The following is a 12,430-nucleotide window of genomic DNA, read 5'->3' on the forward strand; positions in this document are numbered from 1 at the left end:
AGCATACAGAACACACAGGCAAAGCACACAGCACGGACAGTGGCAAGAGCGAGCTCATCCGGGGCTTTCCCCTGCAGCGGGCCCGGAGCCCGCCGCCCCCGAACCCCGCACACAGGCACTGCTCCCCTGCACCCCTTCTCAGCAGCCTCGGATGGCGCCGCCAACTGGCCCTCCTGCCCTCACGGCCTGGCTCTGCTCTTGCGAGCTGTGCGTCCCGGGGCAAGGGACTCGGTCTCTGTGCCTGGATTTCCAATCCGGGAAGAGGATGATGATGGTAGCGACCTCACTGGGGGGTCTACGGATTAAATCCGATACACGTGTCCAGTGCCTGGTGGACAGTGTTCATGTGGCCTGCGCCCCCGCCAGGGAAGGCAGCGCTTCCGGGTCTCGTCACCGTGTGAACTCATTCACAATTCAACGCCGGCTGCGGTTTTGCGGGCGGGAGAGCTGACCCCACTTCCCAGGGAGGACGGACGTGGGGGCCAGGGAAGCCGGCTGCAAAGCAGCGCCAAACTCCTGGGGTTTGAGTCCAGACTCGCTTCTTACCAGCTTGCCTTGGGCCAGTCACTTGTGCCTCGGTTTCCCCTGGGTCGTCGTGAAGATTAAGGGACATGGCATGCGCATGTGTCCTAGATGTCCCCAGATGCACCCTTAGAACAGCGTCTGGCACAAAGTGAGTGTTCAGGGAACCCCAGGTCACCGTCATTGGGTTGTCGTTATTATTATTAATTTTAAAACGTTCTCTTCCTTCTTTGTCTTGAAATAACTCCCCCGTAAAGTGCGGGGGACGCCGTTTCCCTAAATGGTGCCTTCTCTGCAGTTCACAGAGTGCTCGGTCTTGATTCTGGAAAAGCTCTATTTTCAGCTAACGCCTGACGCCCACCTCGGCGAGGCCGCACAGCAAGCCCGGATGATTCTGCAGGTGCTGGACTCTGCTCGCGTCCTGACGGGGATGGAGACCGCCCCCTCCTCTCGTCCCCAGACACCCTGGCCATTCACTCATCAGAACACAGGGCTCAGGAGCACCCACAGACCGGCTGTGCGTGGACGGCCCCTGGGAGGGGGTTTGCTGCCACATGTTTGCTGAGACAACGCTTGGAGTCCCGTGTGCGCGTCCCGCTGGGCAAGGGGGCGGCTGTTCTGCTGAGGAGAGCACCTGACTCAGGGGAGTCCCCAGCGTGCCATGCGGGACGCACACCCGTGGGAGGGGTGGAGGTTCAGGTCACTAAGACGCTGAGCCACGGATCGGCCAAGACTCCAGGGCACTGGCTCGTCCCCTATGCCCTCCGTCCCCAGACTAGCCTCACGACGCGAAGCAGTGCTTCCCAGACAGCAGCTGCATCGGAACTGCCCCCGGGAGCGGGGGCGGGAGGGCGGCTGGGTCCCTCCCGGTTTCTGGGTCCCCCCACACTTTCTGACTCCACGGGTTGGGCGGGACCTGAGAATCTGCATCTCTAGCAAGCCCCCAGCTGATGCCGACTCTGCTGGTCTGGGGACCCCACTGTGAGAACCACTCCTCCTCAAAGTGGGAAGATCATCCCTTCCGTGAATACGCGATCAAACTCAGAGTTTTGGAAAACACTCAAAACCCTGTTCAGAGGGACAACGCTGTTCCTCCTGTTCGGTGGGGGTGGTGAGAAGGGCCGCGGCCTCGCCTGCAGGAGGGCCCCAAGCGCACACACGGCAGACACAAACACAGCGGTGGAACGTTCTGGGGCCAGGGTGGAATCCTGATGACCGACAGACGGGCCGCCTGCTGGGCACGGCTGGCCCGAGGGCAGGATCAGTGTCCCCACCTCCCACCCCACCCCACCCCTCGCGGTCATCGGGGTTCCGGGCTGTCCCCCCAGCCTGACCCTTACAGCCGCGGCGGGAAACGGGAGACCAGGTTCGCTGAGCCTGCTCAACACTTGCGGGAACAGAGCTTGTGTCCCGGGGCCTGGCTGGCAGTTGGCAGCACCCCCCGCCGGGGAGGTCCTGCCCGCGGCTCCTCACGCCCCCGGCCCCCAGCAGCCCCCCCCCGCCCCGCGTCCGGAGGAAGCTCGGGGCTGCCGGCTTCGGGAGAAGAGGCGGGTTGAGCGGGCCCAGGGACGCGTGGCCGCCCCGTGCACGAGGGAAAGCAGCGCCGAGCACACCAGCAGGGGGAGGCACGACCCTCGAGTACCTGCATGCCGTCCAGCGCGTTCTGCGTGAAGCACAAAGCAAAGACACAACCAGGGAAGACGTCGTAAAGAAGAGAAGACACGGGACTCTCGGCACGTCTGCACTGCCCCTGTTCCCCCAAAGCGCGTCCCAGTGTGACCCCCATGCCAAAGCATGCAGCGCCCCCGGCCCGGCTCCGGCCAGGAGACCCCAGAGGGCAGGGGCGCACAATACACCTCCTGTCAGCGGCCTTGAGCGGCGGAGGCGAGGAAGTGTGCTTGCAGCCGGGAGGCGATCCGAATGGGCGTGGGGGGGGGGGCGCGGGGGGGTATTTTTCAGGGAGAAGCGTGGCCATTTGGGGGCTGCTGCCATTCCCTCAGGTGATAGATTTCCCCCTGCCATTCATCACACTCACCCCTCCAGATATTCATTAGCTAATGGACGCTCTCACAAAACCAATTCTAATACATATGATGGTAATGGTGGAACCTTCCCCTGCAGGAGGAATAGATGTCATGAGGCAACGCAAGAGAACTGGGGGAGGCACACACTGTTCTCCGTGGCCGCCGTGGCCCTGGGGGCAAAGGACGGGGCCATCTTCCCCCCATATCTGGGGACGGAGGCCCACGCGGGGCCACCCCGCCTGTGTGTCTGTAGGGAAGGGGCGGGGGGCTGCCTGGCCTCTGTCTGCAGCCGCAGGAAGTCCCCCACGAGGGCTCACTGCGGGCGGTACTGTGGCCGCGACTCAGATGGCGCCCACCGCTCGGATCCCCTGGGTTGTCCCCTCTCTCATTCTGCAAAGGCCTCCCCAGATAGCACCTGCCAAGCGCTTCCCCAGCATCAGCGCTGTCCCTGAACCATCCACGGTTCCACCCACACCCACGCCTTCTCCTCATCCCGAGCAAGAGCGTGGCCTCCTCCTCCTTGCATGCCCCCCAGAGGAGCCCGTGCGGGAGAGCGGCCCACGTGAGGCCCCCAGCTCCGCGGGGGCTGCGTGACGGCAGGGACATGCCTTTGCCTCTCTGTGTGGTCCCTGTGCTGACCGCACGGGGGGTGGGCGAGCAGCGCTAGGGGCTGGTGCCCAGCGGGTGCTCATGAGTGCCCCCCACTTCTGACCTCGCCCACCCCCGAGGCCGGTGGTCAGGGTTCCGGCACTTACCTCTAGCAGCCGTAGGGCACCTTCATGTTCTTTCTTAGCTTCAACCTGAGCCTTTTTTTGTGATAAAAAGAGAAAAGAGTCAATGTTTAAAGCAGGGGAAAGAGAAGAGAATCAGATGAATGTCTGAATTATCGGGGTGTGGGTCACTGATTTTTACCCCCCTAAGAAGCACTCCGTTCTGAGGACCTAGACCAGTTCTCATTCCTCTCCCCTTCGGGCAAACACAGGATGAATGCCGGCCGGCTGGGATGCTCTTTGTCAGCACGGGGAATGGGGAAACGCGCCCTGATCGTGACGGGCTGGGCCGGTGGGAGGCCCCGCTCCTCCGGAGAGAGGCGGTCACACGCAGAAGGGGGCTGGGCCCAGGAGAGCAGGATGATTCTTCCTGAAGCCTCAGGGACGGGGTGGGGGTGGGCACCATCGTCTCCCAGGTGCCCGAAGCTGCTTGGGAAACAAGACGCCACCAAGCAGACGTGACCCCCAAGTAGCTGAAGGTCAGCTGCGATCCCCCCGGCCCCAAGGAGAGCCCGAGATGGGGGTCCCTGAGCATCTGGCAGGCTCTCAGCCGCTCAGCCTGTGGCGGGGGGCGGCCCTCCTCCCATTACTTGAAGCAAAGCCATGTGTTCCACAGAATAAGAAACGTTACCCGTTTCACCAAACCAGTGTCTCGGGATGGCGGCGGCCTGAACCCCGCAGTGAGTTCACACAAAACTGAAACGCAACGTCCTCATCCCTCGGCCCCCAGACCCGGGGTCTGGCATTGCGATGCCAGCAAGTACCGCGGCCTGCCTGCCTGGCGTTTGTGGCCACCTCTCCCAGGAAGCGCCCCGATTGTGCTGGGTACCCGGCCCCGTCCCGAGGGCATGAGAACAGGCCCAGACGCTCGGCGGTCGGCTTCCGGGCAGGCATGCAGCCTGGCCACCTTTCTGCCCGGGATGCTGGGGGAGACGGGACAGACACTCCTTGCCTACTGGACCCGGGCCCCAGCGGAGGACAGTTTGGAGTGCCGCAGCCATGCTGCCCCCATGAGGGACGAGGCTGGACCAGCCAGCGGTCTCCCCCCCCGGAAACCAAAAACGAAGCCAATGCAGAGGAGCGCCGAGGCAGGAGAGTGCTGGATCCAGCCGTGTCTGAAGCCCACTTCAGTTGTGTGCACAACTCCGATTCCCTTTTGCTGTTTTCTGTCCCTTGAAACCAAGCATCCTGATGAACGCAATCACCAGTGGTTGGAGAACACGCCACTTCCCGTTTTAAAGCTGGAGGTGCTGAAGTTCTGTGAGAGCCTGAGGCTGAATCCCAAGCCAGGAAGGAAAGCCGGCCTGCATGGCCACACGGACGCCCCCTCGCATGGGTTTCAGTGGCCTTGCAGACAGACGTTCCTGAAGACGCTGAGAAGTGGGTTTGTGGGGAGGTTTATCTCCGACACTGTAGGGCACCTGCCTCTGAGAATTTCGAGCCCTCGTGAAGGATTCCTATGTCCCACTGAGATTTACATGTAGGATTCTCGGTTCTAGAGGAACATGATCTCTAGGTGCCAGAAGAGTAAGTAGGGATGGGCTACCCCACATCGCAAAGAAGCCAGTGGGCATTACCTTCACAGCCTCTCAGGAGGAGGTGGGGCCCGGCGTCCCCAACACGGCCAACGCTGGGGGGCAGCCTGAGATCCCGGCATGGTTCACCCCCACGCGTGCCATGGGCACGTGTCTCCATGGAGGGCTTTGAGAGCCGAGGAGGCAATGGAACGCCAGATTCATCACAACCTTCAAGGGCTTAAAACCGTCCCTTTCAAAGCTGAAATGAGAGCGACGATAAATAACAAAACGGGGCGAAAAAAGACAGCCATCCGGAGGACGCACAGGGATTATATAAATAACCTCACCACTGAGCCACTTGAGTCAAAGTTAGTTTCCAACCGGCAGGATAAAAAACAACAAAAACCCCAAAGCTAGCCGTGAAAACGGCGCCAAGTTTGCAGTAATGACTTGGTTTCTGGCTTCCAGAGAGAATCAGGAGCTGGTTTTCACAGGCTACTTGCAAGCTGGGCCATTTGGGCAATCAGAATAGATTGTTAAAATTAACAGTTTGAGTTGGCAGCGCTGAATTCTTGCAACATCGAAGCAACAGCTTACGCGAAGCTCATTGGGGGGCCACGGCCAACTTGTGGGGGAGCTGTGACCTTCACACAGGCACGATGTCCTGCAGGGCACAGTGACACGCGGAAGGACTGTAGCTGTCAGGGGCGCAGGGGCCTGCTGTCAGAGGAAGGGGGCTGTCGTCGGGGGCATCGAGCATCCGGGGCAGTGGGCTACCACGTGTGGTGGGTTCCGGGAGGCACAGAGGTGCAGACATGCTGGACTCAGCGTCAGGGTCTGGACACTTGGCTGGGATGGACCGCGTACCCAATGCCCAGTCTCCTTGGCGACTGGGGAGGGCGTGGATGCTGGTGAGGATGCAGCGGGGTGAGGGCATTGTGGGCACTCTGTGGAAATGGGGCGGGCGGTCCCGGAACCAGGCTGGGGCTGCAGGGAGCCTCCCGTCAGCGTGGAGGAAGCCACCGACCAGACACCAGTCCCGCAGGTGTGCACAGGGACTGGGGCAGACACTCTATTGAATGATCGCAGGGGTCAGTCCGTGATCCCCTGCCACCCACCACAACAGCGAGATCGCGACTCATGTGGCGGGCTCGGCTCCTCCTACCGCCCACGTCCGTGACAGCCCCAACCCTAAAAGCCATCACTTGGCACGTGGGAGCAGTTCTGAGCCACAGTAAAATCGGTCAGGTCTGCAGATGAATTTTAAATCTGGAAAAACCCTTAGATGATCACCACAGCAACTGTAACTAGGCAAGGATGCAGCTTCCTCGGGAAACAAAGTCTGAAGCCGGGGAGCAGCTGGGCTCTGGCACCGATGGCCCGGAGGGCGCCGGGGTCTGGGCGCCCACAGGTCATGGGGAGGGCGGAGCCATGGCTCAGGGACTCCTTTGACGGGCACCAGAACTCAGCGTCGGGTACTGAGACCAGCCCCGCGTCCATGGGTGGCCGCTCACCGCACCTCTCCTTCCGCGTCCAGGGATCTCGGCGCCTCAGTGTTTGCCGGGCACCTGCTACGTGTCGGCCGCGACCTCCGAGTGCAGACGCTGCTCTCTGGGACAGGCCACAGGCAAATGGACGAGCACGGCACCACCCACGGGGTGGCATGCCAGAGGGCGCGGGAGCAAGGAGTGGAGCCCATTCAAGGCCGCGTGGCAGGGCAGGGATCTCAGTGACAAACACCGGCCCTGCCATTACTGGGGGACCAGGCCTCCTGGGCAAAGATGCAAGAGGGGGCAGATTTGGTGTGGTTGGGGAACGGAGGCCAGGGCGGCAGGAGAGGAGGAGGCAGGGAGGCCGAAGCTCAGAGTCGGCCCGCGAGCCTCCTGGGCCCCGGGCCCCGGGCTTTCCACACTTAGAATCAACGTTCACAGTGTGCGGGGCCTCCTCCCATTCTGCGTCCCTCAGCGCTGCTCCACGAGCCCTGGAAGTCACCGACACTGGGACTCCGCAATTGTCGACCGGAGTGTTGAGCGAATGAAAGCAAGGATTCTGGACTGAGCGCTTGGCCCCCAATTTCCGTGGAGCAGGGGACAGCCGGTGGCTGGTGGCCCGTAGATGGGACAGCGCCCTGCTCGGCTGCCTCTTACACTTTCAGACTCTGCCACCACGGGCTACCAGAGCTACCGGCCGCTGGATGGCCTCATCTTACCTTGATTTCCATTAGAACAGCCTTGGGCATTTTGCTCTTTCTTTTTTTCTTTCTTTAATTCAACGAATGTTTCCACTTGCTTCTCCCAAGCACCATCTTGGGCAGAGGGACGAGCTTCCAAGGAGAGAGAGGCGCCCCGCAGAAGGTTCGGGTCCCAGGCCCCTGACGGCAGATGCATGAGGCCCGCGCGTCCTCGGGGCGGCCAGAGGTAAGGTTGGAGCATGCAGGAACCGCCATGCACTGCCTGTGTCTCGAGGGAAAGTAACCCCGGCCTCACCTAAGACCCGTGGTGCATCAAGAAAAGGACACTGCGAGCTCCAGGATGCAGACGATCCAGCAAAGCACAGACAGGGGTAAAGGGAGTTCCCAAGACGCGGGTGAAGGGGATTCCAGGCCCAGCTCCGCATTCTCAGGAGAAACCAGTGTGGGCGGAGAAGGCCAGGGCTCCGGGCAGGAGTCTCCAGGGAAAGTGGAGGTAAAGCCTCCCTGGGTGTGGCCATCTTGACAGGAATTCTGCTCTGGCAGAGGATGGGAATAAGGAAGTGATGGGGACACAGAGACGAAGCAGACAAGCATTAAGAGGCATTAACTCTGGGGAGCAGGTGTGGCTGAGGACGCAGTTTGACTTGGGACCTCGTGCCGAGGTGTCGCGTGGAAGGCTGGATGAAAGAAGAGGGTTCACAATCCAACGTGGAGAGCTCAGTGTGGCGGGGGGCACACCCAAATGGTATTGAGACCCACGGGACCAGACGAGGTCGCCACGGGAGCCAGGGTAGACGGAGAGATGTGGCTTGCAGACCGAGTCTTGGGGAACACCTGTGATGTTTATGGGATGATCTGCGTGGAAGGAAATTACTGGAGAGGGTGGTGTCCTGGAAGCCTAGAGCACAGAGGGGCTGACCACCCGAAACTGTGCTCTGGGTCAAAGAGCATGAGGACAGAGGACCAGCCCTTGGCATGATGTCCATGTATGGACGGCAAGATGAGGGCGGGGGTCCCAATGGAGCGGATTCGAGAAAGCCTGGCAGCTGTTGCCAGAGAGAACGGGCAGCTCTCGGAGACAACATGCTGCTGTCCCATGGGACCCAGTTCTGGACCTCAGAGAGCTCTAGTACTTTTATTGTGGTAGGGGGACAAGGGCCCGACTCCAGTCACCCTGAGCCTTACAGGGAGCATCCTGGCCCAGTGGGTTCAGTGCAAATCCAGTTCATGCTGCTCACTAGCTGAGTGGCATTTGGCAAGTGACTTAATCGCTCTGGGATTTAGCTTCCCCGATTCGGAAATGGGACGATGACAGGACCCACTTCATAGGGTCATAATGGGCTTGAAGCGAGAGAGTTCTTGTTAAAAATAGTCCCTGGCACCCAGTAAGTACCTGGCTTCTTTTTAGGGTAAGATGCCATTTGTTCTTCCTTCGCCCTTCCTGACTCCCATGGTGTGTTGCCCCGAGACCTCCCGGCCCTAACGCCCCTCACAATCGCTGTCCCAGCCTGTGCACAGGGTCTGCGCGGCCCTGAAATGTTTATGTGCAAGGAAAACGCCCCCATCCGCTGACTTTTTCACAGAAAATAGAAACACGGGACAATGAGTCACCTGAGAGCATTTTGCAGTCCACCGGTGTCCCTCCATCTAGGACTCAGAGCCTTTCCTCCCATCCCGTGCACCTGCTGCTGGGTGTCTGCCCATCCAGGACCACGCCAGCTCAGCGATGTTTCCGTCCAGCCCAGATCGACACCCACGATGTGTGAGGACTGGGAGGCCCAGAGTCAGCCTGGACTTGCCCCTTCCCACGCACCCCCACCCCTGCCCGCCCACCACAGCCCCTGAGCAGACGGCTCCCGCTCCTGATCCGTCCTGGGATGTGTCCACGTCTCCCCTCTGCAGCCGTGCCCCAGGCTGAGACGCCAGGCTTCCCAGCAGTGGGTAAGGGGCCTCCCTGCCCCTCCATAGATCAATCCCCAGTGCGATGCTCAAAGGATGTGCATCAGACCCTGTTAAACCCCTGCTTCAGCCCCCCAGTGGCTTCCCTTTCCCTTGGAACTAGATTGAGCTCCTTCTCACATCCAGTAGAGCACCCGGGGCTTGGCGCCACCCTCCTTGGGACACATCTCCTGCCCACTGGGCACGGACTGTGCCCCTCCTTCCCCGGGCACCAGGGACCCGAGCACTTGCATGACCTGCCACCCACCTAAGCTTTGCCCTGTCTGGAATCCTGCCCTTGTGAACCCGTCACTTCATTCTGTCCCTTCTTCCCTGCATGGCATTTGCATGACCTGAACTCGGTCATCCTCCCTCTGCGGGGGGCTCACTCTCCCTCCGTGGGGGCACAGGCCGTCTCCCCCACCACTGGACTCCCCTTCCGGAATCACCCAGAGCCGCTGACATGCAGCAGACAGCCAACATTTGTTGAATGCATGAATGAATGAATGAATGAATGATCTCATCAGCAAGTGTAGCATGCTGGCCCTCCATGCTGGAAATCAAATGGAAATAGGAACTCTGAAGAGATCGCCAATCTCGTTCCACTCAAGGTTCAACCTTCCTCTTCGAATGCTTTGTTCAGAAATCAGAGCTCTAAGACATTGCCACATTGGCACCCTGATTTTGTACCGGTTTCTCTTCCTCGGCTCCCGCCACTGATGAAGCATCAGTGTGTCCAAAATAGAGACCATGATGAATGCAGGGAAGGGAGAAAGGAAATTGGACGAGGCACAGAAAAGGCTGAATATCAGAATTGGCTCTGGCGCACTTTCCTGGCATCGGATGTTTCCTAAATGAAACTCCAGGCCCCCGGAGAAGGTGCTGCTGAGAATCACCGACCTGTTGCCCCCTCGGCAGGAAATCTGTATTTCCGCAGGCTTCCTATCTCCCTGGGAGGCGCCGGGCCAGGGACGGGGCTTCCGGGGCCGCAGGGAGCGGGCTCAGGTGCCGAGCAGCCGTTCCAGGCTCCGCACAGCGGGCAAAGAGAAGAGCCATACCTCTGCCTGGACCCCAGCAAGCAATATCCTTTCTGGATAACATCTAATGAAACGTTGCTCCTTACTGTGCCGGCCAGTGTATTATGGCAGGTAATAAGGCTGGACAGTCCCCATCAGCGGGGGCTTAGTGACAGCTACCCTTGGTACATGGTCTCAATAAACAGTCAGAGAAGCAGCCTGGGAAATTCTCCACCTGCTGCAAAGTCTGCTCCCAAACTCTGGAGGAGAGGGGCCATCCCAGCAGACTCTCAATGCCAGCCAGGTGGGCACACAGCCCTGGGTCCTTTATTACAAGATCAGAGGCCTGGAAAGGCGGTGGGGTGGGTGGAGGGCCACCCAGACGGGGGAGGGGGTTGCCCCCTGCCCATCAGCGGCCAGTCTCAGGAGCGCCCCCCACGGGCTGCCATGCACCTGTAGCCCAGACCAGAAAGGCTCTGGCTGATGGGGCCCACTGACCTCTGGGGAGGAGTGGCTCCAGGTGGGATTGGGGCTTCCGGAAGGAAATGAGAACCACACCCAGGACCCCAAGCCCCCCATAGAGGGATACAGGAGAGGACCACAGCTGATGAGGAGGATGGGCCCCAGGGGCAATGTTCTTAGCCCCCAGCACCACCATGGAGGCCACGGGGATGGGCCCCCTGAGCTGCTCAGTCCTACCCTCTGTTTTCCCTCCTTCTTCCTTGTTTCTTAGTCTCTGCTTCTCTTTCTTCTTTGTGTTCATTCCCTCTCTCTCATGCTGAAAATATTGCCCTGAGACTTGATCTGCTCACTTAACAGCACATGATGGAAATCTCCCCAGTTCAGCAGATATAAACCAAAATTATTCCTTTTAATGACGCCGTTCTGGTCTGCAGTATGGACGCACCGCAGTTTATACCCCTGCCTCGGATGGGCGTCTAATTTAACCCCGTTCCCCACCCCCATCCCACCAGTACTGAAAAAAAAAACAAAAAAAAAACCCCAAAGAACAAAGAAAACAAAACCGAAGTCGTGTCGAACCGGTTCCTGTGGTTCTTACAGGGCATTTTTTCTGGAATGGAAGGTTTGCAGATGGAGACAGGTGTGTGTTTAGTTGTAATTGATGCCCGCAGGGCCGAAGCCACTCGTCCCCGCGGCCACCCAAGCGAGCTTTCCCCGCGAGCCCGCCGGCACCGCGCGCTGGAGGGTCCCCGTGTTTGCAGTCCAGCTCGGGACACGGGTGCCTCGGGGGAGCTGGGCAGCATCGGGAGGCACAGACGCGGGGAAGGAGGGGAGACGCGGGTGCGCAGCCCCACCCCCGTCCCTCCGCACCCCTGCCCCGGGCGCGGCCGCGCTCACCTTCTGCAGCAGGTCGATCTCCTGCTGTTTGGCGTGGAGGACAGCCAGGGCCTGCTCATGCTCCAGCTCCAGGTGCTGCCGCCGTTCTGCGGCCTCTCGCATGTGCTGCGGGGGACAGGCGGGGTCAGCGCGGGAGCCGGGGTCCTGTGCGGCCGCCCTGGCTCTCCCCGCCCCCTCGCCCCTTCCCCCTGGGGGACCCAGACGCCAACAAGCCTTCCACCTCGAGTTGCCTTGTTTTTTCAACGCCCTGAGCACTGAGCGGAACCAGAGGTCCTCGTGCGAAGGCGAGCTCTCGGGTCCGTTCCCAGCCCAGTGCGAGCAACAGCCCCAGGTTATGGATCCTCGCCTACCTAGCGGGTAGCGCTCCAAGCCTTTGGGGGCGATTTACGTCCTGCAACCCTCCCATTCACCTAGGAGGCAGGCACTGTAACGGGGGAAACAGAGGCACAGGGAGCTTCTCCCGGCCCATCACACCCTGGCAAGTGGCCGTCCCAGATTCGGGTCAGGCTCCATGGAGCCTCCGAATCTCAGGCTTCGGCGCTGTCCGCCGGCGCTCTGCTCCAGCCACACTGGCCTCCTTCGCAAGCATTCCCGGCAGGCGCTGACGGGGACCGCACTGATACCGCTCGGACGGTGGAGACGCGCCTCCGGGACTTCGGGGCCATACGGGGCAAAGTACAGCATTTAAGAGCCGCACGGCCGGAGTTCAAATCCCAGCGCTGAGCTTGGCCCAGTGCCTTAACCTCTCTGTGCTTCACCTTCTCCCCCCGGATTATTCATTAGCATCATTAGCCATTTGTAAATGGTTAATTAACAACACGCTAAGTAACTGTTGTTGACGGCTAATTATGAATCAGCGCCTGCTCCGTGCAGGTGTTGTGAATGTCTTACGAGGTGCGGGGTACTTGGCATCTGCGAAGTCCTGGGTCTCCTTTCTCTCTGAGCCGAAGGAGCCCTGTGCACGTCATGTGGCACGGCGCCCTGAGGCCGCTCCAGCGCATGCGCGGGGAAGGAGCTTGCAGGGAGGGGCGGAGCCTGCGGGGAGGGGAGGAGCCTACAGGGAGGGGAGGAGCCTACGGGAGGGGAGGAACCT

General features: G+C 60.5%; 1 protein-coding gene across 9 annotated transcripts in view; it reads right to left on the reverse strand.

Moving 5' to 3' along the window:
• Positions 1-12,430, reverse strand: part of RIMBP2 (RIMS binding protein 2) — a 90,906-nt gene that overhangs the window by 55,018 nt on the left and 23,458 nt on the right. For 8 of the 9 annotated variants that reach the window (XM_081802418.1, XM_081802422.1, XM_081802425.1 and 5 more), the window contains exons 4-5: positions 11,338-11,442; positions 3,302-3,352 (exon numbers count right to left, since the gene is read on the reverse strand). In XM_081802418.1, the coding sequence (XP_081658544.1) occupies positions 3,302-3,352; positions 11,338-11,442 (156 nt within the window). Of the gene's footprint in view, positions 1-3,301; positions 3,353-3,458; positions 3,570-11,337; positions 11,443-12,430 lie in introns of those variants that run through there. The other variant, XM_081802420.1, reaches the window with a different exon arrangement.

This window comes from Leptonychotes weddellii, chromosome 13 (genome assembly GCF_054177405.1).
Source record: "Leptonychotes weddellii isolate Sample4059 chromosome 13, ASM5417740v2, whole genome shotgun sequence".
In the NCBI taxonomy this organism is placed as follows: domain Eukaryota; kingdom Metazoa; phylum Chordata; class Mammalia; order Carnivora; family Phocidae; genus Leptonychotes; species Leptonychotes weddellii.